We start from the raw sequence: 26,762 nt of genomic DNA on the forward strand, positions 1-26,762 counted from the left end.
ATAATAACCTTGAAGAGCTATAGACAAAGAGGCAGATAACTTTCTGTATATCAAGAAATTAAGAACATTGTCACTTATTTCTCTATTCAATAAATAGAAAAGACACTGGACTAGACCCTAAGGACACAAGTCAGAGGAGTTTATTTCATCCCTCCAGCATGGCCACCCCCATGTTAAGTCCCTCACCTGCCCCACATTTTGGTCTCCAATGTGTGCAATATGCTTCAGCACTGAGCATTCTGCAGAGAAACCTTCTGAAGGCAGAAATTCTTGCCTTCATAAAGCTTTTGAGTAGGTGAACAAGTGAGGGTGGGGCACAGGAGAAACCAAGGTCACTGAGGTTCCCATTTTTATTGCCAAACTTTCAAACCTACATAAAGGTAAAAGACTAGTCTACCTTCCTCCACCCAGGGTTCAGCAACAGTTCACATCTCAGCCCTATTTGCTGTCTCCATAGTCAATAAACACATGTGTTCATGTTCTGCAGAGCCATTTGAGAACTCAGGGCAGTCCCAGGGCACCTGGCTTGTCCCTGTCACAGCAAATACTCCCTGGGAAGAGGCGCATCTTCTACCTAACCACACGCTGTTACCATACCTATGCATGCATGGATCTGACAGGAGCGCTCAGGGACTCTGAGCAGAGGGGATGACGTTTCTGCTAGAAACCTACAGCCTAGGGATTCCGAGATCGTGGCTCAGTGTGTGAGGGTGGGATGCTGAGAGAATGGTGGGCAAGGCCATGCCAGGCTCAGGAAATCAGGGAAGATTTCTGAGAGGCAGTGGGCTAGAACAAACTCCACAGAATAGGAGTGAATTGGCTGAAGGAAGACAGATAGGCATACACAAGAACATAAGAGTGAATTGAATAAAATGTCACCATCACATTGATGGCTTATAAACTATTCCTTATTTAAGACTTCCACACCTTGTATTTTAAAAAACATCTATGTATCTATTGACAAATATACTTGGGGGTAAGATTTTAAGCCTGAATTAGAAAACAGAAACTTAAGATGCTTGAAGGTTTAAGTTTTGAAGTTTTTTCTAAAACCAGCAAATTTTTTTGATGAAAAACATCTAAAAATTAAGAATGAGATGGCCTTATGTTTATATGTCTGGAAAAGATTCAGGCAAGTACTCCGTGCTGATGTGAAGCAGAAGCCAAGATGGGCTCAAGCCTGGTTAAGGGACAAAGATGAAAGAGCTCTGGGAGAGTTTGAGGGGAGCCTCCAGGTGATGGCCACAGGGAGTCTCAGTGCCAAACTCGCCCAGAGGTGTCCAAGCCTGCCTTAGTGTCCCTTCATGCTCTGTTCTTGGTCAGGGTTGTAGGAGGAAAGGCCTGCGGGTGCACACACAGCATGATGGTCCCATCCAGCTTCTTGAAGCCCTCATCTTTCCCACCTGGAATTCTCTTTCTTGTTTTCCTGTCACATGCCTTTATTCAAAGTGATACATGATGATTTAATTCATCCCTGCCTTCTCTTGGAAGTGTAATGTTACCTATATTGACAGTTATTTCAGCACCTGGGGAAGGGTTTGTTTCTCAGAAACTTCAAATGACTTTCAGTCTCTTCCTGGCATTCCAGTGTTGGGTGCTCGGGCCAGTGCCCTGTTGTGCTGATCCCTACAGTTTCTAGAAAACCATATTCCTTTCTGCAAACTGCTCACACTGCATGTTTTGAAAAACACTACTTTCATTTTCTAGTTCCTTACGTGAGAACTTGCAGAAATTTCTAACATTGGCTCAGCGCCTGTAGCTCAGCGGCTAGGGTGCCGGTTGGGTACAGTGGGGCTGGCGGGTTCAAACCCACCTGGGCCTGCTAAACAACAATAACAACTATAACCAAAAAATAGCTGGGCGTTGTGGCGGGTGCCTGTAGTCCCAGCTTACTTGGGAGGCTGAGGCAAGAGAATTGCTGAAGTCCAAGAGTTTGAGGTTGCTGTGAGCTGTAATGCCACAGCACTCTACCGAGGGCTACATAGTGAGACTCCATTTAAAAAAAAAAAGAAAAAAAGAAATTTCTAACATAAGAATTCCATTACCTGCCATGGAACATGCAAGAGATTGAACACAGTGGTGCCCTTCTCTGACCGCCAACTCAGTCCGTCTCACTTTACTACTGTTGCCCACTTGCCAGACAGACTTCTTACTTTTCTGTCACTTGCTGAGCTTTTTTTGTCTGAGTTTTGTTGGTTTCAATGACCCCTTCCGAACTATCCTAAATCCTTCTCTCTCTTGAAGCCCCATGTACCTGGAAGTGTGGACTGGAGACACACTTGGCTAATTGCCGGAAAAGAGGCTCCATGATCTTCACAAATTCTGATGGCTCAATTACATCTAAAATCTCTTCTAATTCATTTAAGAACATTACTTCTTTTGGACTGTGAGTCTTTGGCCAGTATTTGAGAAGTGCCATCACCACCTGCAAGAGAAAGGACACATGGAAGGAGGGATGCCTATGAAGTGACGAGGTAAGATGGTGCCGTCTTCCCTGCAGAAGGAACAGTGACTCAGGAATCAGTCAGTACGTGGGTCTTTGAAATTATAGAAATAGGCACACTTTTACATACTTTCCTTCTGTTTCTGCCAGTAGCTAGGACTACACAGGTGTGTGCCACTACATCCCATTTCATACACTTTAGAATCACAGTTTTAATTTATGCGACCCATCCTCCTCTGATTAAATACCATTTCAGTATGAGTCAGTCGCTTAAAAAAAAAAAAGACCAAATAGGGGGCGGTGCCTGTGGCTCAGTGGGTAGGGCACCAGCCCCATATACTGAGGGTGGTGGGTTCAAACCCGGCCCCAGCCAAACTGCAAACAAACAAATAAAGAATAGCCAGGCATTGTGGCGGGTGCATGTAGTCCCAGCTACTCGGGAGGCTGAGGCAAGAGGATCACCTAAGCTCAAGAGGGGGAGGTTGCTGTGAGCTGTGACGCCACAGCCCTCTACCGAGGGCAACAAAGTGAGAGACTGTCTCAAAAAAAAAGAAAAAGAAAAAGAAAAAAAAGGACAAAATAAAAAAATAAGCAGTTAGGAGATCATACCAGTACAAAATATTGAATTTGACTCAGTACAGATTAATAATACTTCTAGAGTTATCTTAGTTCTAAAAAACGAACAATCCAAAATAGGCATTTACATGTAAGTACACATACATTGGCACACACAACTGTACAAGTACAATTGATTACTCTAAAGCAGCTGTCTGGCCTGGTCACAGCAGTACCATGGAGACATCACCCCAGCTTCCAGGCTGGGACCAAGACTGCTGAGTGGAACTGCTGCAAGTGTTGGTTTTTTGGGACTGGCCGGTTGCTTTCGCTCACTAGTCAAATCAACTCACTGTGTAGCAAGCCAGCCTTTTAGTCATTATGGTTGTTAAAAAATAAGATGGGTATTAAAAAAAAAAACACATCAATTTAGAACAAATGCTTTGGCATTAGGGCTCTGGAAAATCTGCTATACTATTACAATTCACAAATTCCAAAATTTATAAGAAAAAGAAAGTGCTCCTAATTCTGAAGTCTTATAAAGAGTGCAACACAACTGTCTTTTAAAAATGCACCATTTAATGACTTTCCTGCTTCTAATTCAAAATTATTTAGTAGATATTTACTGCATTCCTACCTTACTAGTGCACTATGTGTATTGGAACCACTGTTAAGGATACAGCAGATGCAAATCATTTCATAAATCTACATTCCTTTTCATTTGTCAAATGGAATTTTATTAGGAGAAATGCAAGGAGCTATATAACACAATGGATTTAAGCCAGTCTGTCTCTTTGGAAAAGGTATTATTTCTGGAATCAGATTTCACATACTGGATTTAAACGATTTGTGATCAATACCCAGCTAGTTTAGCTGCTTTAGAGCAGGGCAGTGTTCTGTGGAGGAAGGTACCTGCTCAGGGAATGCTAATCCCAGGCAACAAAGGCTCTTTGATGCTGGGTATTCCAGGGCACCGAGCTTTTCTTAATAAACTTAAGGGACTGCCTGCTCCCTGGGGAGGGCAAGTGGGCCTGGGTGGGCACAGCAGCCCAGCCTCATGTCCTGGGATGACCCCTCTCCTGTCTTGGCACATTAGGGAGAAAGCAGAGCTGTCACCAGACCCCGCAATAAAACTCAATTAGCCTAAAGAGGCAAGCAAACACATCTTCCGGGGACAAAACACAATTATAAGAGGAACTTTACCTAACAAATACAACCAGTGTAACCTGGTTTCTTGTACCCTCAATGAATCCCCAACACTAAAAAAAAAAAAAAGTAAAGAAAACTGAACACAATTTCACTTCCATAAGCTATCTGATGAGCCTCTATTCTTTTTACAATAGTTAACATACTTAATATGCTCAGAAAGCTTTTGAGTTCTATGTTCACAATTCTACAAATAAAAAATATTAATTACAAACTATAAATGGAGGCAACAAGCATCCTTTATATCCCAGTCTTTTAAGAGGATCATACTTTACAAATCTCTGAGCCTAGGCACCCATGACTTGTGGAGTTCCTTCAGTGTGGGCTGGGAAACACACACCAAGTGTTCTCAATGGTACCAAGCGGGTACACACCTTCACAAAAGTTTACACTTTCACCTTAAATAGTGACACGCTTTTGATGTGGAAGGAAGATAAAATGGCCTTTGTGTTTTCATAAAATATGAATTTCAAAGGAAGAAATTTACTAAGATGAGCACCTGAATATTTCTTTCTTTCTTTCTTTTTTTGAGACAGAGCCTCAAGCTGTCGCCCTGGGTAGAGTGCCATGGTGTCACAGCTCACAGCAACCTCCAATTCCTGGGCTTAAGCGACTCTCTTGCCTCAGCCTCCCAAGTAGCTGGGACTACAGGCGCCCTCCACAACACCTGGATATTTTTTGGTTGTAGTTGTCATTGTTGTTTGGCAGGCCCAGGCTGGATTCGAACCTGCCAGCTCTGGTGTATGTGGCTGGTGCCTTAGCCGCTTGAGCTACAGGTGACAGGCCTGAATATTTCTACCATACAGAAAGTCAAATCTTTCTAAAGCCAAGATAGTACCACTATATTATCTGTGCAGCAGGAAATTAAGACAAGAAGTGATTCTAGATGGAAATAAAAGGGACTGAACACATGACGTTCATGGCTTCTCTGTGCTGGCATCCAGAGTTTTGTATGTTACACTTACAAGGAAGGACCCAAAAGAAGCTGGCAAGTTGTCTCCTTTTAGACAACTGCAATTTAGAGCTCTCACTCTTGCAAATTTATTTATTTATGTATTTATTTTAAAGACAGAGTCTCACTTTGCTCCCCTTGGTAGAGTGCTGTGGCATCATAGCTCACAGGAACCTCAAAATCTTGGGCTCCAGTGATCCTCTTTCCTCAGCCCTCCAAGTAACTGGGACTATAGGCGCCAACCACAATGCCTGGCTGTTTTTAGACATGGGGGTCTCGTGCTTGCTCAGGCTGCTCTCGAACTCCTGAGCTCAGGCGACTACCCACCTCAGCCTCCCAAAGTGCTAGGAATACAGATGTGATGCACTGTGCCAGGCCACTCTTGCAAATTTTTATTTGCTTTATTATTTACTATATTAGCAGGAATTAAAAACATTTATAAACTTTACCCTCTTTCATATTATTTCTAGATGGAAAAGAGAAAGGGGTGAAGCTCACTGAGCTTGCTAGAACAGGATTAGGACGCAGGCTTCAATAGACAGTGGCCAGCAGGACAGAGCTGCCACAGGTGGTGGGTTGGTGGGAGAAGCCTCAGTCTGTGGTAAACACAGCATGGCATTTGGTGAGTTCTCCAGCTACTACAGGAGTATGACATATATGAACAAAGAAAAATCGCAATAGAAAACTTTGAAAACTTTTCCTTTCCTTCCATTATCTTTCTTATTTTTGAATAGAAAAAGGTTAGGGAGGAGATGGAATTTTTTTACATATTATTTCCTCCAGAAAGAGCTCTCATCCTTTAGTTTGCAGATAACCTCAAATGCAGACAGAGGAATAAGAGTGTGTAACTACTGGAGAAAATACAGTGTAAAAAAAAAAAAAAAAAAGGAAAAAACAAACTCCCAATGGGCTTTTTTTATTATGAACACTGACTTGTTTTTCTTTTCCATACCTAAATATGCCTTCAGTCAGTTAAGGAGGATAAAAATAACACATACCAACTCTAAACTGAAGTTAAGAACCTTGACTGTGCTTGATGCTGAAGTGTGATAGCATTTGGTACTTTTCCTTGGAAGCTTCCATAATCTCAGCCAGAGTCGTGGCAGAGGTAGGTGTTTGGAGGCCTGAGGGAGATGATGCAGGAATGTGGCATTCCATGAGGGGCCAGCAGGGTGGGGAAGGCTGGGCGAATACTTTTCTGACCCTAGTTATCCACGTAATCCATAGGATGAGAACTTTTCCTAAATTTTATGGGTGAGATGGGGAAGCCTCCCCAGAATTTAAAAGCTTCAAAGAAAGCAGAACTTAGAAGCCAGTTTAACCCAGGATTAAGATTTCTCATGTGGCTTGGGGCTCGTAGCTCAGGGTTAGGGTGCTGGCCACATACACTGAGGCTGGAGGGTTTGAACCCAGCCCAGGCCAGCTAAACAACAATGACAACTGCAATAAAAAAATAGCCGGGCATTGTGGTGGGTACCTGTAGTCCCAGCTACTTGGGACGCTGAGGCAAGAGAACTGCTTAAGCCCGAGAGTTTGAGGTTCTGTGAGCTGTGATGCCACAGCACTCTACTGAGGGTGACATAGTGAGACTGTCTCAAAAAAATAAAATTAAATTAAAAAAAAAAGGAATTTCTTGGGTGGCGCCTGTGGCTCAGTCGGTAAGGCGCCGGCCCCATATACTGAGGGTGGCGGATTCAAACCCGGCCCCGGCTGAACTGCAACCAAAAAATAGCCGGGCGTTGTGGTGGGCGCTTGTAGTCCCAGCTACTTGGGAGGCTGAGGCAAGAGAATCGCTTAAGCCCAGGAGTTGGAGGTTGCTGCGAGCTGTGTGATGCCACAGCACTCTACCAAGGGCCATAAAGTGAGACTCTGTCTCTACAAAAAAAAAAAAAAAAAGGAACTTCTCATGTAATTTCACTATAAAAATTACAATCTCATAAAAAAAACTGCGTGAGACAGCTGAAGGCACAGGAAGGACTCAGAAATGACCAGCTAGCTCTGCGCCTTCTATCCTGACAGGGATTTTTTTTTTTTTTTTTTTTTGAGAGAGTCTCACTCTGTCACCCTGGGTAGAGTGCTGTGGCATAATAGTCCACAGCAACCTCAAACTCTTGGGGTAAAGTGATCCTCAGCCTCCTGAACAGCTAGATTACAGGCGCCCACCACAAAGCCTGGCTACTGACTGACTTTTAAAAGAACATTCAAACATTTGAAATAGCACCAAACACTCCTTATTTTGTTACTCAACAATAAAAAACTGCAATTTTAAAAGTAGACAAAGAAACAGACATTTCTGCAAAGAAGATACAAACATGGTCAATGTGAACATGAAAAGATGCTCAACATCACTGTCAGGGAAATGCAACTCAATACTACAATAAGATACTTCTTACCACTAGGATGACTCCAAAAAAAAACAAAAGGAAATAACAAGCATTGGTGAGGATATAGAAAACAGGGACCTTTGTACCTTGCTGGTGGGATGTAAAACTGTGCTGTTGCTATGGAAAACAGTATGGCAGTTCCTCAAAAAGCTGAACATACAATATATAGAATTCAGAAATTCTACTTCTGTGTACATATCCAAAGGAAGTGAAAATGGAGACTTGAACAGATAGCTGCACACCAATATACAAACAGCTGTATTCTCCCCAAGAGCTAAAAGGTAAGAATCACCAAGTGTCCACTGGTGATTAAATGGATAAACAAAATGTGGTCTATCCATATGACGGAATACTGTTCAACCGTAATAAGGAGTGAAGTTCTGACACATGATACAACATGAATGAACCTTGCAAGGCATGCTGAATGAAATAAGCTAGGCACAAAAGGACAAACATTTTATGATCCTACTTATATGAGGTTTTGGAGTTGTCAAATTCACAGACAGAAACCAGATTACAGGTTAACAGGCTGGGTGGGTGGGGTAATAAGGTGTTATTACTTAATGGGTAGAATTTTGTGTAGGGTGATGACAAAGTTTTGGAAATAGTGGTGATTGTTGTACAACATTGTAAATGTAATTAATGCCACTGAAATAATATAATTGAAATAGTTAAAATGACATATTCTACTGCAATTAAAAAGAATTTCTAGGTAATAGAAAACAAACCTTTCACTTATACATTTTAAAAGGGTGAATTGTATGATATGTGAATTACATCTCAGTAAGTTGTTTAAAAAACGTTTATTCAAATGCCTAAACTGGTACCTCACGTATGATTTTGTTAACCGTAGCTACAATAGTATGTCCATGTATGTGTATGTATGTATTAATTTTATTAGATAAGGTCTGTCTCTGTCACCCAGGGAGTGACGTGTTATGATCATAGCTCACCGTAGCTTCAAACTCCCGGACTCAAGCGATCCTCCTTTTTCGGCCTCCCAAAGTGCTAGGATTACAGGAATGAGCCACCACACCCAGTTGGCCTTTTTATTTTTAATAAATATAAATGTTATGAAAATAACAAACCTAAACATGGAATGGCAGCAATCGAACATTTACTTGTGACTCAACAATTATAAAATAGTGACACTCTTAGAAAAAATTTTCAAGATAGTAAAACCTCTTTAGCATGAGCATTTCAAATCCTTACTATTATATAATTCCGCTGACTGAAGTTCGGTATGTTGTCAAATCAAGTCATGATTTAGTGGCTAAAATCGTTCAAGTGATTTGTGTTCAAAGGAGCAAAGTGCAATGAGGAATAAAGTGGCAATCTCATTACATAAAATAATCTCTGCATTATAGGAACCTGCAATTAAAATTACTATAATCTGAAAATCTGTAACGAATGAAATGAGCCAGTTTATGAGCATTGTAACTTAAAATTAAAAAGCTATCTGAACAGTGATTTGATGATGCAGACATCACAATATTTACATTTAGTGAAACATATACATCTTCCAAGATGCGTTAGCAACAGAATTAAGAGCAGAGCATGAACTTACTGGTTCAGTGAGGGTGCTGTCCTTTTCTAAAAACTGCACTACACAGTACGCCAGCTAAAAAGTAAAAGGAGAGTGTTAATGTTTCAACATGGAAATGCTGCTGTGCAAAGGCCTAGTTTGGCAGAGGAGCTTCCCTGGGTGTGCCATCCACCCCTGGAGAAGGCTGAGCGGTGCTCTCAGGGGGCAACGGCAGCATGATGTTCCATTTTTCCGCCCCATTCATTTGTAATAGATCGGAAAGTTAAAAAAAAAGGAAAAGAAAAAACAAAACCAAGCCTCTAGGAAGTGGTCTTTTAGACTATCACCACCACCACCAAGTCAACATGGTATGATAGGGATTTTTCTTTTTCTGAAGATTATAATGAAAAGTAATCTAATAGGTGGGAAAAATCAAAACATGGTTCCATTAAATAACTGAACTATTAATTTCTTTTGTACAATAATTCACAAGATAATCTGGCTGGATATAAAGATATTACTAGTTAACAGCGATCAGAGAAAATAAGTAAAATGTTTCCCAGGAAGCCAGTGTCATAAGAATCCATTAAGAATGTGTCATTTGTCCAGGTTGTAAAATCCCAAAGTGGGCCCTGGTGGAAAAGAGTCTCCTTCACTTCTGAACATGTACAATGGCGTGACTACTTAACGTCACACTGGTGACAGCTAAAAGGGAATGTATATATACACCATGGCCCAAGATGGGAGTTTTCCTGAAGTAAATCTTCAGTGTGTTCCAAACAGTGATCTAAGTAAATGCAGCCCACTAGCCACCTAGCAACTACTTACTGACCAATGTTCCAGTGTAACTATAGTTAGATTTTAGCAGTTTTAAAAATCCACAGCTTTTTTCCATTTCTTTGGCTATGGACTGATGGGCTTCTTTTAGGTACTAGATTTTTAGGTCACACTACAGAAAACTTTCCTCTTGACCCCTTTCAGAGTTACTTATTCCATTCTCTATGCTTAAAACTAATTTTAAAATTCTATATTCTGGGTATTTCTCTGAATTTCTTAGAAGGAATTTCTTTATCCCTTTATTCTTTTAATTATCACCAGAACCTTGTTAGTGAAGTTAATAATGTGATACAAAAAAGAACACACTCTTGGTTAAAGGCTGGATTCACTATCTTGAGTTCAATCCTGCACAAAGGACAGCTGTGCTCAGCAGCACCTCCCCCACACCCTTACCTGGGGATGGTAGACACTCAGAGATTTCACTTTGTGCAAAGGTAGTAACACCTTCAATAAGAAAATCTTGTGCTCTTCTTTTAGTGGTAAGGCAAATCCATTAATTATACTGGAAAAAGAAAATTTATTTGGCTTGAATATTTACGAATTCTACATTTTAAGCAAATATCTTGCTGCTTTTCTTTCAGTTTTTGTTTTCAGCATGAAAACCCAGCAGGCAAAATTATGTACGTGTAGCGGGAAGCCTATAGTCCCAGCTACCTGGGAGGTGAAGAGAAAGGATTGCTTAAACCCAGGAGTTTGAGGTTATAGTGAGTTAAGATTATGCCAGTGCACTGCACTCTAGCCTGGACAACATAGTGAGATTTGATGTCACTGGGGGGGGGGGGGGGGGGAATATATATATATACACACACACACACATATGTGTGTGTGTGTATGTGTTTCAGGAAAAAAGAGGTTATTAAATGTCTTCAAGGAAGCATAGACATTTTTATCTTTGTACTACAAGGTAATTTTAAAATTCTGGCTTTATAGGCATTACCTAGAACAGTAAGAAACTGACTCGACAGGACGGCAGAATCTTTAGCTCCAACAGGGCCAAGAAGGCTGGGTAGCTCAGGCGGGATCACTAGCTCCAGATGTCCTATAGCCAATGCCCTCTGTCACCCACTGTTAGGAAGTCACACTTCCCTGTACTAATTCAGGCTCACTATTCTAGTTGTTAGCACTAAAGTCTGAGTGTTTGCAGAATGAGTGTATTGGTTAAAAAAAAAAAAAATTAATCAGAAAGCTGTTCTCTTCTATAAGGAAAGGGGTCTTACTGAGAGCCTCCAAAATGAAGGTTTACTTACTTGGTTCTATACTTAGGCAAATGGAAATAGATGTTACAGAGCTCTAGAAGGAGACAGAAAGATGTCTAATTGAACCTCCATGATTCACTCAGCACACGGCACATGGTGCCGTAGGAGGGCTGGGTCTGGGAGGGGCCCTTTGTGCATGATTTGCTCATTCACGAGGGAAAATCCTCAAGGCAAAACCCCTCTTTAAGAAGAAGGGTAAAAAAAGGACCAGCAGTGGGGGCTGCACAGAGGCCCTTATGCATGCGACATGGCAGGCTGGGCTAAACACCTTACATAGCTCACCCATTCCTGCAAGTATGAGGGAGGAGAAGTGATTATTCTTCCCATTTTAAAGAAGTAACTTGCCCAAGCTCAAACAACTAGTAAGGAGCAGCCTCTTAGCCACTCACTATACTACACTGAGAGAGGAAAAACTCCAGTCAAGTGTGGAGACTGATTAAAGCAGAATTTTCAATAAGGACTAACTTTTTTCAGATTACATCTTAAATAGCAAGGACAATTTTTCTCAGAACTAATGGGCAGGACCATATTCACCAGATGAACAATAGCATTCCATGAGAAAAGATTCTTTTTTTCAAATGCTGTAGGGAATGACTAGATTTAACAACAGTAAGGAGTTTCCTCACTGCAGGTTTCCTCAGAACTTTGAGCTGCTAAGGTACACTAAAATCTCCAGAAAGGCACAGGAAAGTGCTTCTCCAAGCTTATCCACCATGAAGCCCTAAGGTACTCTGTTTGGTAAACAGTGGGTTAGGAGGTCTAATATAAAACCTATGGGGAGGCTTGGCGTGCACAGCACAGTGGTTATGGTGCCAGCCACATACAGAGGCTGGCGGGTTCGAACCCAGCCTGGGCCAGCTAAATAACAATGACGAATGCAACATAAAATAGCTGGGTGTTGTGGCGGGTGCCTGTAGCCCCAGCTACTTGGGAGGCTGAGGCAAGAGAATTGCTTAAGCCCAAGAGTTTGAGGTTGCTGTGAGCTGTGATGCCACAGCACGCTACCAGGGCGACAAAGTGAGACACTGTCTCTAAAAAAAAAAAAAAATAAATAAATAAATAAAACCTATGGGGTATCAATTTAAAAAAGTGATAGCAAGCAAACAACTCAGATCAAGATGATGAAAATTTTAAATGTTAATTATCTTCTAAAATACATATGAAAAATCCATAAAATGAAAGCAACTTAAAAAATTAGCATTTACTCAATATCCCAAATGTATAATCTATTCTTCTTACAAAGTATCTAAATATAAACCTTCTAAGGTAGCTATTTTTAACACTGCTCTTGAGGAAATAATTGAAATTATATTTCCATATTAGTGATTCTTAGATATGAAGTAGAATCTACTACGGAAACACAGAAATGGGGGAATTTGTCATTTGGTGTGTTCTAATCCAAGAGCTTACCAACCCCTTCCTTACATGAAATCTTATAGACATTACTTTAGGGAATGGCTCCATTTGCCTCACTTTGGGGAGTGGGGCAGTTGAACTCAATGAACCAGATCATTCTGGCATAAATTCCATCCACAGTCATTTGCTGCCACTAACACAGACTCACCTTCCCAATATTTCCAGTAATTCTGCTATGCCATTGTGATGCTCTGTTTCATAAATAAACCTAGAAAAAATAATTTGTCAATTAGAATTAGACACTGAAATAACAACTGGAAAGACTAAATCCCCTGAAAAAGAAAACAATCCTTGTAGGAGAAAGTCACAGAGCCAGGCAACAATGAGCACACCTTTTGTGAAAACCTTCAGGGAGCTGCTCACTGTTCCCAGGTGAACCAAAGAAACTCCTCAAAGACTGAAGATATAAATGCGTTCAGAACAGAGAGCTTGGTCTTGCTGATTTTTTCTCAATAGTTTATTTTGAAAAATTTCTAGCATCCAATAAAGTAGAAAGAATTTAACAGCACGCACCCATATATCAACCACCCAGATTCAACCATTAACAATGTGCTCTATCAGCTCAACCACATATACAACGGTCTAGTTACTCCTCTACCCATCCATTAATTCATTTTATATTTTCACTGCATTACAACATAAGTTGAAGTCTTACTCCATCTTAAGGCCTGCAGCATTTAGCACAGTCCCTGCAAAGGGCAGAAGTGATTTCCTGAACACCTGGACTATCCTGCCTACTTGCCCGCTGACACCCCTACACTTCCTCTCTACTGCTGCAGGTGCGATCTTTTTGGAACACCAGTCTGTCTTGGTTTCCTTCTTCAGAGCAGTCTCTGTCACTGTGTCTGCTTCTAGGGGAGCAGCTTCTAGGGGAGCTCTTAGAACATGCATCCCACCCCTTGTGTCAGCCTGTCTCCCTCCAGATGGGAGTGCTTCTCATTACTGTGCTCCAAGGCACAGTAGGACCAAGCCTGGCATCTGTTTGATTCTTTAAACATATCCGCTAAATGAAATGGGGACGGGGAAAGAGAATAGGACATGTCCTTCCCACCAGGGTGGCCTTACTTGTTTTGCATCAGTCTGAACCTACATATGCAAAGTATTCCACAAGTGAGATAGCGGTCTGAAAAAGGTTCCTGCTTAAAAGTATGTGCTTAGAGACAGGTCTAAGCAAAAAATAAATTTGTAAAGTTTAAAAATTTTTCATTGTAGGCCAGGCGTAGTGGCTTATGCTTATAATCCCAGCACCTTGGGAGGCCAAGGCAGGTGGATGGAGCTTGCAGTGAGCTATGATGATGCTACTGTACTCCAGGCTGGGCAACAACAATACTCTGTTTAAAAAAAAAAAAAGAAAGAAGAAGAAAGAAAACAAATTTCATTGTTGTTGTTTGAAACAAATAAAATAGTGTCCTTAAGGTAAAGAACAGGCCAAATTTCTGCAGACATAAAATTCTTCTCAAGAATGGCCTTAACATTTCTATATTCCCAGATGACCAGAATCCACTGAGAGCTGGTGCTTAAAAACTGGGCCCTGAGGAGGATTATGATAGATGTGAAAAAATGGGAGTGGGGAAGAACTTGGGAGTGGGGAATAATCCTCCTTGTTTAGCTGGGACAAAGGTCTGTAATATGGAGTGGTGGGTGGAAAAGGGTATGATACGTGGAGAGTCTGGAAGGCCAGTCCCACAGGAACTAGGAGGCAGAACTATGGAGCAGTGAAACATAGAAGCAAGAAACAGATTTGATCTCAGCCTAATAGTGAGCATCTAAGTTACCATGATAGGATGTGGCAATGTGTGTGACAAGAATAATGGTGGTGTGACTATACAGAATGCAGTTTCCTTGTTCTGTGTGCTCCTGACCACACTTGCCCTGAGACATGGTGTGTCTACATTGAGAAGTTTCATTTATGAAACTTACTCTGAAGGCTCCCTTTCTGTAGCCAGACGTCAGTTTCCCAGTTCTCTAACACACACCCGGAAGAGCTGTGCAGCCAGCTCAGGGCCTCTTTTTTTTTTTTTTTTTGTAGAGACAAGAGTCTCATTTTATTGCCCTCAGTAGAGTGCCGTGGCATCACACAGCTCACCGCAACCTCCAACTCCTGGGCTTAGGCCAGCTTCCCAAGTAGCTGGGACTACCACAACGCCCAGCTATTATTTTGTTGGAGTTTGGCCGGGGCCAGGTTTGAACCCGCCAGTCTCGGTGTATGGGGCCGGTGACCTACCCACTGAGCCACAGGTGCTGCCCAGCTCAGGGCCTCTTTAAGACAAAGCCACCTGGCTGGGCACAGTGGCTCATGCTTGTCATCCCAGCACTCTGGGAGGCTGAGGTGGGTGGACTGCCCAAGCTCAGGAGTTTAAGACCACCCTGAGCAAGAGTTAGACCCCATCTCTACTAAAAATACAAAAACTAGCCAGGTGTGGTGATGGGCACCTGCTGTCCTAGCTACTTGGGAGGCTGAGACAAGAGGATCACTTATCACTTGAGCTCAACAGTTTGAAGTTGCTGTGAGATATGATGCCACAGGACTCTACCCAGGGTGAAAGAGTGAGACTCTCTCAAAAAGAGAAAAAAAAAAGGACAATGCATGACTAAGAAAGGACCCAGACCTATGTCTGCCACAGCGGACACCTGGTCCTTCTCCAGCAATGCCCTGCACTTCACCCTTGCACAGATCCTGGAGCTAGGCTACAGGAAACCTGCCCACAGAGGGACACCTTTACACTGCCTCTATCACCTTGCACCACCCTGGAGTCAGGTGCCTTAGAGAGGCAAGCCAACCAGACAAGTCAAAGTTTATAGAATAAACTACTCATTGAGTAAGCTTTCCAAGGACAGATAATAAAACAATATCAGCTGTTTCCTCTATCAACATTTACTTGGTGACACCACACCCTGAGGCATATAACAAATCAGCCTACGTGGTGGCTGTCCTTGTAAGAGACCAGACACATGTGCCTAGTTAGGTGGGTTTCCTGGTGGAGAGGTATTTTGTGAAGCCTGGGAGGCTCACAGCAGGAGAAAAGGACACCCCAGGTGGAGGGACACTGGCTACACAGCCCTGCTCTGGAAGGGGCCAGAAGCAGACCAGGAAGAAGGCCAGCTACAGGGCTGTCATGGGGCTCCGTGATTGCTTGCTGTGTAGTCCCGTGGCCCAGAGGTGGGCTTGATGTTGGAAGCTGTCCTCCCAACCTGCTCTTTCAGCAGGGGTCCCTTTCCCTGACCTCTAATCTAGGCTCACTGATATGGGGCTTCCTAAAGACTAATTACAGCACTCTTCACCCCTTTCTTCTCTGAGATTCCGTAAGGAAGAACCTAGATATGCACAGGTAGAAGGGAAAGGTTGGCTTGGACAGAACTAACTCATCTACATTTCTGGGCAATTGGACATTCAGCAGAAGCTGAAACAGGAGGGCTGTGTGGTGAGGTGCCAGGGGCGTGGGGGTGCAGGTGGGGGGCTGGCTAGGAAGGAGGGTGAGGTGGGGTGGGCAAGGCAGCATCAGCAAGGGAGGGAAGACAAGCCTACCTAGGTCTATCTGCACACGAGAACCGGGCTGCTGAAAGCCAGCTCCTCTGGGCCTCAGTCCCCTGTTAAAGGAAATGTCGGGTGGGGGCAAGTACCAGGTGTGAGAATAACCATCACCATGCACAAAGAAAATGCCCGTCACATACAGACTTACCTATAAAATATATTATTTATCTGTTTTCTGATGTAAGCTCTCAAGCCTAAGAATTTCCCATAGATTCTGTGGAGGGTGGTTTTAAGAAAATCTCTCTCCCGAGGATCTTCACTGTCAAAAAGCTCTAAAAGCTTTAAGAAAAAAAAAAGACATTTAGTGATTTGGTGTTACCACTTTGTAGAATAGGCCTTTTATACTTTTAGCTAATTTGTACCTTACCTGCAATACAAACTTCTGATCAATATATTTCTTCGCTATATTAGGTTGGAAATCTGGAGACTCTAAAAATCTTAAGAAAAATTCATAAACCAGCTGGGAGGAAAGAAACAACAACAATGAGTCAAATAACGTGATATTTTATTAAATGGAGATTAAAATGCACCATGACTTGGATCTTTATTTGCCCCAGATTACAAGCCTTTAAAAAAAAGCCACACATCTATAGAATCAGTGCTAACTACATGGCTTAATTTAATTATAACTGGTGATGGTAATTATTTCATTTAGTAACAACCACAGACCTTTAAATGACATTTAAACAAAATGATTTCCATGGCTGATGCCACTAACACTTAAACTACATTGGCCAGAGACCACGGGGCACAGCTGCCACCAAAGCAGACCGTGACCAAATGCGAGGGTAGGATTTGTAGTCTGTCACCTGTGTCTTGTAATGCTGATGCACAGAGCCAAGAGGACAAGACCGCTGGGGCTGGGAGGGCGGCTGGTCCTCCCCATGATGAGTGTGCTGGGTTGGGCAGTTTGGCCTACTGTCAGGAGTCCCATGTGGACCCCCAGTGCTGTCAGTGGGGACCACATGGCTATAGAGCTACCCCCGTTCTGCTGTTGGCTCCTGATCGAGTCCCACCCCCTTCTCATCTCCTTCCTCCACAGTGCATGGCCCAGCTCTCCCATTAGCACATCTGGCACATGCTCTGCTCACTCCAGCCTCAAACCTCTTTGCCAAACACCTTCCACCTTACAAACGTGCTAGTAAAAGGCAGTCGTCAGCACAGGAGACTAAGGTGCCCTGGGGGTACACGTTAAATCTAAGTACCCCAAACTGGCAAAATGTCTAAGTCCTCTAGGCCTAAATTCAATGCCTGTCAACAAAGTGGTAATTTCCACTGAACGTACTGATAATTCTGCATCTTTGTCGTTCATGCAAAGTATCCAAACGTACGTATACATTGACTTTGCTCTGCTCCACTAAAATATTTTCCTTGTAGTTATAGGTTTGCAAGGACTGTGACACTGAAGATGAGAGGTCTGTCACGCTGAGATGAGGCCTTGGGCTAGAACAGCTGCTCTGCGGAGCCCAGGAACCCCTACTCATAGCTCACGCCCTCCAATCCTGTGCTTGCCCAGAGCCCAGTACCTGTAGATGAGGCCAGGCTGCTTCTAACGTTGGTTCGTCTTCCTCTGGGTCAAATTCTGCTCCCGTAGGATTGGAGGAAGGTGGTAATGTTCGAAACATGTTAACTGCAAACTAAAATCCACATATTACAACCACGTCATGTGAAATATTTACACAAAACATTTTAAAGTCTTTAGTAATTCTGAAGATGGCTGCTTCCCATTCTCAAAACACAGAAACAGTGAGGGTTCCCAAAGAGAGCCTGTATCAAAACTGCAGCAGAAGAGAGATAAAGCACCTTGGATGGGTGGCCACCAGAGTCATTTTGACTCCTCTTTTTTTCTTTTGAGACAGAGTCTCACTTTGTCGCCTAGGGTAGAGTGCTGTAGCGTCACAGCTCACAGCAACCTCGAACTGTGGGCTTAAGCAATTCTCTTGCCTCAGTTTCCCAAGTAGCTGGGACTACAGGCACCCGGCACAAGGCCCGGCTATTTTTTGTTACATTTGTCATTGTTGTTTAGCAAGCTTGGCTGGGTTTGAACCTGCCAGCCTCGGTGGATGTGGCTGGTGCCGTAACCACTGTGCTATGGGCACCTAGCCAGTCATTTTGACTCTTAACTGTCAAACTTGAGAAGATAACCAATACCAACAAATGATGATGGCATGGCAATGACTTCTGAGGTCTTATAGGTGATGAGTGTGAAAGCAAGGAGAATGTTCTAAGGGATAGTAAGGGCAGGGTGGGCCGGCAAAGGCGACAGCAGAGATCATGCAACTGAAAATGGTGAGAAAACAGCACTTGCTGCATGGTGCGGGGATGACCCATGTGAACGATGACCTCCGATCCTCTACAATCAGCAATGATGAGAAAAGCAATAGTCTAGACGGGGTAACTTTCACATGGGTGGCTAGGACCATTTCCAGCGAAAGGACTGCTCAGCATGGAAAAAACCATCCGAGGAGGGCCTGGCCGTGCCTCTAAGCTCAGTTTCTCCTTGTCTGTTTGGACTGCCACAATACACCAATACACACTGACAGATCAATCACATAAACTCGAAAGTTTAATTTTTCCTTATTATCGATTTTTAACTTGTTTTTCTTTTATACTAAGTCTAAATTCAGTCGGTTACTTTATGAAATTTTTGACCCCATCAGAAACCAGTTACAAAACTGGGCTCTGATGAACAGCTCTGACAGATGATCACAAAAGCTCAAATCTGACTCCATGACAACAATGAGAAGGTATCTACAGAGAGTCCAGGGAAAACCTGGCCATTCAGAAAGATACCCAGTCTTATGGCCAATGTTACCACTTTTGTTTCTTTCTTTACTGTTACTGACATTGGACTGAAATGCCTGTCATTTTTTTATAATGTCATTAACTACACAAGCACTAAGCACCAAATGTTTATTCCTATGCATCATCTAAGAGAGGAGCTGATGAAAAGAGTCGAACTGCAATGGGGTATAGATAGGACAGGAAAGGAAGGATGAAAAAAGGTGCTGAAAATCCAGAAACAATGAAAAAAAGAAAACTTCTCAGTAAAAATATGAGTAATGTTCCTCAGATCTAAGTAGAAAGAAAAAAATATGGAATCTAAAACCCTGAGTGTTTGCTTGGTGTCCCTACCTAAGTGGGTAGGGTACTGGCCACATACACAAAGGCTGGTAGATTTGAAGCCAGCCTGGGCCTGCTAAACAATGCAACCAAAAAATAGCAGGGTGTTGTGGCAGGTGCTTGTAGTCCCAGCTACTTGGGAGGCTGAGGCAAGAGAATCACTTAAGCCCAAGAGTTTGAGGTTGCTGTGATTTGTGACGCCATGGCACTCTACTGAGGTGACATAGTAAGACTCTGTCTCAAAAAATAAAATGAATGAATGAATGAATGAATGAATAAATAATACCCTGACTGTCAACCTGGTTCTCACTGATCTATAATCTCTGGCAATTTCTGCTCTCTGGGACCCAGTCCTATTCTCTGTGAATGAGACCCTGGAAGAGGTCTCCAGACAATAGGTGGTTTATAGGAAATGACGCTTCCTCAGTCACTGGCACTTGGAACAGACAGAGGACCAGGGCAGAGAGTAGACTGTTCTGGCAGCCTATCCCAAAGCCCACAGAAGAGAACGGAAAGATGCTCTAAAGAGCCCAACCACTAAGGAAGTCCACACACAGCTTGAATGGGCCACTGTCTCCTCCCAGAGCTAGCAGAACTGGCCCTGTTACTACCAGCCACCAACTTGTGCTCTCCACACCTTCCTGGGCCATGAAAGCACAGAGGGAGGAAAGTCTGAATTGAGTCTGTAGCCTTTATGGGGGATGTAAAATTCATGAACTAGAGTTTTCTATCTTATTCTCCAAAGCCAAATAACTGGGGGTAATGTTTCAGTCACCCAGAGATTAAGGTCAACTTCAAGAAAGGGAGATGGCTTTGGTGGATGAGAGCCACAGGCTCCATTTGTTGCTGGTGGGAGAGCTTGGGCACGGGATCTGGGTGGCAGAGGTATCTGTGAACACAGACTATGCTTAGCAGGAGATTTTCAGGAGAAGCCTGTGACATCAGGGCCCTCAGGGGAACTGCAGCATATGTGGAAGCAACTACAGGTCACTCCCTTTGAGGTTCCTGGGGCTGCATGGCAGGGGCACAGTGGCCAGAGAGCAGAGGTGGAGCCACATGGGAAACTGCCAAGGGAGGATGCCAGCTCACCCAGAGAAGAGGCTGGAAGTTTATGGGACAAGAAGACGGCTATCCCCAGGAAAGGATTTTTGGTGAGGCTGAGCACTGTCCAAAAGTCATAGTCATACCACAGAGGAAGAGGCTGCCACATGGGTGCAGGCTACAGGAAGCACTGAAGCAGACGGGCAGCACCCTGCCCTCTACTCTAGGTTCTGCTCAAAGCCCAAGAGGAGGGTGGGCAAGTGGGGCTCAGAGCCAGCCCTGTTTCTCCTCTTCTCCCACTTCAAGTCCCTCACTGGCCAAGAGGGTGCAGATGCCACTTGGAAAGAGGCTGAGATTAGAGCTTTAAATCAGATTGGGCTTCTATAACCACAGATGATTAAAAAGATAAGCAATTTGTCCAAGACGTATTTAGGGGCAGCAAAGTGTGATTTTGCAAATCACGGCTCAAAGGAATAGCTGAAAAAAAAATAAAACATACCCTCTACATGATGGCTAGTTTTATGTGCCAACTTAGGTCACAGCATCTAGCTATTCAAACTCTGATGAGAGGGCTCCATAAAGGTATCTTGTAGATGTGGTTAACATTATTATCAACTGACATTAAGTAAAGACTACCCTTGATAATGTGGGTGGGCCTCATTCAATTAGTTGAAAGACCTGCAGATTCTCTGAGGAGGAGAAGATTCCACCCTGGCTGTGGGGTCTTCACCCTGCTACCTGCTCCGTGGAGTCCAGACTCACTTAGTTGGACCCACAATAGGAAAAGGCAATTTCTTGAAACCTTAAATCCTTCTCCTGCTGTTCTTCTGGTAGAACCTTGACTGATTCACCCATTTGGTTGAGATTTCTTAGTGAACTGGTAGTGAAATTAGGGATTATAATTTCAGGTTACAGCATTACTGCACAGAGCTGAGCCAGCTCATTAGCTACAACCATCCTGAACACCTGCACATTCACTGAATCCTATGTGCCCAGTCAGGAGCCTGGAAGGTAACTGACACTAACCTGGTCTAAATGAAAAACTTCTCTTTTCAGGATTTGGTAGGGACTGTGCTCCCTCTTCATGTTCATATGTTGAAGTCTTAACACCTAGTGTGGCTGTATTTGGAGATGGGGCCTCAAAGGAAGTAATTAAGGTTAAATGAGGCCAGAAGGGCAGGGCCCTGATTCTACAGAATTTGTGTCCTTAGAGAGACAGCAGAGCATGCGTTCCTTCTCTCTTGTGCAGGTGCTCAGAGGAAAGGACACGTGAGGACAAAGATGCCATCTGCAAGCCAGGGAAGAGCCATCATTAGGCACTAAACCTTGCTGGAACCTTGGTCTTAGACTTTCCATTGTCCAGAACTGAGAGTAAATACATTTCTGTGGTTCAGCCACCCACTCTGGCACCCTGAAGAGACTAAGACCATGTCCTTGACTCATCATTGGCCGAGATTCAGGAATTTTCATTAATAGCAAACTTTAACCAATTATAAGTTATTTCTAACAAGCAAGAAAAAAAATCTTGCACTTAAAACTTCTATCCTCATTTTTTACCACATTATATTGCAATAACTCAGTGCTCTTCTTTAGAAAAGGTTAAATATACTAAAAACTAATATTTGGGGAAAAAGAAGACAAGAAGGTTAACAATATGACATGTCAAAATATTCTTGGTTTCTAATCTGACCAACATTTCTAGTGCAAAAGCTTTAGATTAGGGGCTGGAGTTACAGGTACAAAACATTGTGGCGCTGATGTCAGTGTGTAAACGTCAATTCCATGCTACCTGGATGTGTGAGGTCTAGTGTGAGAAAACTATAGAAATGATTTTTGTTTATGTGATGCCATGAACACCAAAAGGAGTCTGAGCTCTAAAAGTCTTAGGTTTTATGTGGATCACACAGATCATTATCATCGTTATAATCTCTCAACGGAAACACACTAAGGAGAGCGCACAGACACGGCGAGGGGCACTGCAAGGTGGGAGCAGAGTTGCCCTGTATCTTCCTCTTATTCTTGTTATAAAAGATGGGGTTTTGGCTGGGTGTGGTGGCTCATGCCTGTAATCCCAGCACTTGGGAGACCAAGGTGGGTGGACTGCCTGAGCTCACGAGTTTGAGATCAGCCTGAGCCAGAGCAAGACCCCATCTATAAAAAATAGCTGGGCACTGTGGTGAGCACCTGTAGTCCCAGCTACTTGGGAGGCTGAGGCAAGAGAATCACTTGAGCCCAAGAGTTGGAGGTTGCTGTGAGCTATGATACCACTCCACTGAGGGTGACAAAGTGAGACTCTGTCTCAGTAACCAAAAAAAAAAAAAGATGAGGTTTCACTGTGGTGCCCAGGCTGGTCTCGAATTCTCAGCCTCACATGATAATCTCACCTTGGCCACGTGAGTAGCTGAGACCAAGTGTGTGCCACTAGACCTGGTTCCTCGACATCCTCTTCTAACCTAGAAACAAGACCTAAGACTGAAAAGCCTGCCTCAGCCTCAATTTTCTCATCTGTTCACAATAGCAACCCTTTTTTTAGCTCTGGGCTGAGATCACATAAAATGCATGTGAAAGCACTTGCATAAACAGTAACCATTACCCAGCACCTCCCACATTTTGCGACTGTTTCTCTGATCTCCTCAGGATGATGATAGCACATGTGTGTGTGTGCGCACGTATGTATGTTTGCATGTGATTCATGCAGTCCCATCTGTGCCGTGGGCTGACTGTGTAATATTAGGAAGCACCTGCTTTTACAGCTTTCTTGACATTTCCACTTTCAGTACTTCATCAGCCCTGCAGATGTTCTCCGAATTGCTAAATTTATTGCATTAGATGCAAACCAAATGGCTTGAGAAGCAACTTTTGGAAAATTCTTACAATTCAGCAATATCACACAGCCTTTCTATATCTGTATTATTCATTACTATTGTGTGAAGTAATAAAATATTTATGCTGTGACATAACTGCAGCAGTGTTAACATATAAAGACTTTAAGGAGGGATACACTCCAAAAAAAGAACACTGATAATTTACCTCTAAAGGCAGCAGTAAAGAAACGTTTGATTATTCACAGTTCTCTGTTCAAAACCACAAGGGCTATGCTACTGTTATTTATTAATTTAGCTTTACTCATGTGAACAGGATTTATAATAGGTGGATCCACCAAGGCCATGTTATGGTTACTGCAGAACACTTTTCCTCCTGTGATAGAAATATGAGGTTCTAAGAGTCATATTGCTAAGTCATACATTTCTGGGAAGGTTAAGGTAAGCCCCTCCATGTTATTTTATTTTAAATACAAAATTATCATTTGTTTGCAAATGATATATCTGGAATACAAACAAAGGCAACAGACCATCATGGCTAGGCCATCAGACACAAAAACCAAAAATAAAAAAAATAACAGCAATGACCTCTCCACCAATAATAGGCAACCCAAAAATGTAACAGATAGTAAGACCATACATATACGCAAAAACCATCAAGTGCCTAGGAGTTAATGGCTTAGCTAAAAGGCCTTAATAGAGAAAGCATAAAACTTATAACAAAGGGCACTGTAGAATACCCAAATCAGTGCAGAAACTTGCATTCTCCAGTGTGATATGACATCATATTACAAAGATGTAACTTCACAGAGAAATTTATACATTGAACGCTTTTTTATTTTTTTGAGACTGAGCCTCTCTCTCTTGCTCTAGGTAGAGTGCAGTGGCAATATCACAGCTTACTGCAACCTCAAACTCCTGGGTTCAAGTGATCCTCCTACCCTTAGCTTCCTGAATAGCTGGGAGTACAGGTGTGTACCATGATGCCCAGCTAATTTTTCTATTTTTAGTAGAAGTGGGGTCTTGCCCTTGCTCAGATTGATCTTGAACTCCTGAATTCAAGTGATTCTCCTGCCACAGCCTCCCAGAGTGTTAGGATTACAGGCATGAGCCACCGTAACTGGCCTGAACATAGTCTTAAATATAAACCTAACTGAATTTTTGATGAACTTAATTTAACCTTTAGATGGAATAGTAAAAATCTAGTAGCTATCTTAGAGGAAAACTTGTAACTTTCCTCATTTATTAAATGAATTCAAATAGCTTTCTTGTTACCAGAACTCGGCTGCCATCCTGGGGAACTTAAGCCTGCATTTTGTGTATTGCTGAATTCCAGCACCTATGCAGTGCCTGGCACCTAGTAGGTCCTCAAATACTTGCTGAGAGTAAATGGATCTTCTGGGAAAAGCACACATCAGTCACTTTATTAACTGCAGCACCATGTAACTACCCGAAAACTGATTAAACCTTTAGGTGTCAGCTGCAATGTAATTACAGTCTTAATTGGGTCTTGAATTTTAAGTTCTTCTATGATGTACATTTTCTTTAGAGTATTTATCTCAAATATAACTAGGTGATTGGCGATTTCTTGGTTTAATGTCTTTCTCCACATCCCAAGATCCATCGTGCTGCCTGGCATAGAACGAGCATCCAGCAAACACACGGCATGAGAGCAGAGCTTTCTTTTCCATAAACCTACACTATCCCTACAGCAGAGGCTGCTTTCAAGAATGCAATCTTACCTCCAAAAAGATGCCAGAATGTTACATTAAAGAAAATATCTACGTTTAAAATTCTTATTTTGAATAATTTACTATTTTTATAAACTATTCAAATATGTTCTTAAATAAAAGTTAAAGATACCATGGAAATAAAAGCCTACGAATCTTTGTAGAATACTAAAGGAAATTTAGTCTCAACTTTTCCAACAATGTACATTTTAATTTTTATGACTATTTCACAACTATACCATTTTGCTTCAGATAAGCATAAAGATACAATATTCATTTATTATAATGTGTATGAGTTTTTTAATTTTTGTTTTTGAGTTTAAGGAAATTTATTTATACATGATAAGCAATAATTTATAATACTTATAGCTGAATTCAATTAGTGTTGTTTAAAGGTAAGATTCTTATTTTATTTATTTATTTATTTATTTATTTGCAGTTTTTGGCCGGGGCTGGGTTTGAACCTGCCACCTCCAGCATATGGGGCCAGCGTCCTACCCCTTTGAGCCACAGGCGCCACCCTAAAGGTAAGATTGCATTTGGAAGTTTCTCTTATTTTCTCTGGGCCAAAGTTTATTTTATGTAGATTCTGAATGGTGTATTCTCAATACTTTATTCTGAAAAATTTCAATGCATGAAAGTCAAAAGAATTTTACAGTGAATAGCTAAGGAGGCAATATATAGCACAGAACATTGAAAAACTAGTTATCATCTACACTTCACCTAATTTATTTGCTTTATCACATACTCTGATTTTTATTTTTTGGCAGCAAAGTATGAAAAAGTTTAGAAATGTTGTAGAATAGTAAAATATACTCTGCATCTCACATGATATAAATAAACTGTGGGAATGAAAGCACTTATTGCTTCCACAACCAACCATTTTCATGCCGTGACCCCTAATCACCAACTGATAAAGGAAATGACGGCATTATAAATCATGCAAATTATCTTTGATCACTACATTTTTTTTGAGACAGAGCTTTAAGCTCTTGCCCTGGGTAGAGTGCCGTGGCATCACAGCTCACAGCAACCTCCAACTCCTGGGCTCAAGCGATTCTCCTGCCTCCACCTCCCAAGTTGCTGGGATTATAGGCGTCCGCCACAATGCCCAGCTATTTTTTGGTTTCAGCCGTCATTGTTGTTTGGCGGGCCCGGGCTGGATTGGAACCCACCAGCTCAGGTGTATGTGGCTGGCTCCATAGGTGCCGATCACTACATTTTTATAATCATTGCTGGATCACCTATAGGGATAAAGTTACATGTATTTTTAATAAATGAAGCAGAGACTTACACTTCTAGACAAGATGGAATGACAGAGATGAGGCTTACCCTGCTACCTGAAACAACTGAAAACTAGGACAACAATAGATGAATTATAATTTTCAAGACACTGGATTCCAGGCAATGGAAGGATAATGATCACTAAGATATGGGAACAAATGGGGTAAGCCCTATACTACCCCAGCTGGCTGCCTTGCTATTACCAGGTTGCAGTACAGAAAGAAAAAAGCCAAGTGGAGCCTAGCTAGCAGTCAAAAGCGGTTAGAACTTACGGGGCAGAGTCGCACAGAGGAAAGAGCTGCACATAGAAAGATCTGTAGAGATCCTTCCCAACTATTCAGTAGAGTATGGATCAGCATATTTATGAGAGAAAAATCACCAGAGGCTGGGAAAAGAACTACCTAAAAGGATTAGCAGTTCTCTCTCAGGGCTGGGAACAGTGAGTTGGTTCTACTAATCAGACTGGAAAAATTCATATTTCACGGGGGTATGGATTCACAATCAGAAGAGTCGTATCTCAGTAGTATAATTAGCCCTGGAATTAACATGACTCTAGTTCTGCCTAAAACATTTTAAAAACAAGAACCATAAGGATCCAACTGTTTCCAAGTAACTTAATTGCTGCCCCAAAGAATTCTCAAGAACATTAACTGAGG

At 42.3% G+C, this 26,762-nt stretch overlaps 1 protein-coding gene across 8 annotated transcripts in view; it reads right to left on the reverse strand.

Moving 5' to 3' along the window:
- The window catches only part of PPP2R5C (protein phosphatase 2 regulatory subunit B'gamma), a 157,818-nt gene that overhangs the window by 23,085 nt on the left and 107,971 nt on the right, over positions 1–26,762 (reverse strand). For all 8 annotated transcript variants that reach the window (XM_053601597.1, XM_053601594.1, XM_053601595.1 and 5 more), the window contains 7 exons: positions 17,633–17,743; positions 16,474–16,566; positions 16,255–16,385; positions 12,723–12,782; positions 10,296–10,404; positions 9,108–9,161; positions 2,255–2,425 (listed from right to left, as the gene is read on the reverse strand). In XM_053601597.1, the coding sequence (XP_053457572.1) occupies positions 2,255–2,425; positions 9,108–9,161; positions 10,296–10,404; positions 12,723–12,782; positions 16,255–16,385; positions 16,474–16,566; positions 17,633–17,743 (729 nt within the window). The remainder of the gene's footprint in view (positions 1–2,254; positions 2,426–9,107; positions 9,162–10,295; positions 10,405–12,722; positions 12,783–16,254; positions 16,386–16,473; positions 16,567–17,632; positions 17,744–26,762) is intronic.

This window comes from Nycticebus coucang, chromosome 9 (genome assembly GCF_027406575.1).
Source record: "Nycticebus coucang isolate mNycCou1 chromosome 9, mNycCou1.pri, whole genome shotgun sequence".
NCBI classification, from domain to species: Eukaryota; Metazoa; Chordata; class Mammalia; order Primates; family Lorisidae; genus Nycticebus; species Nycticebus coucang.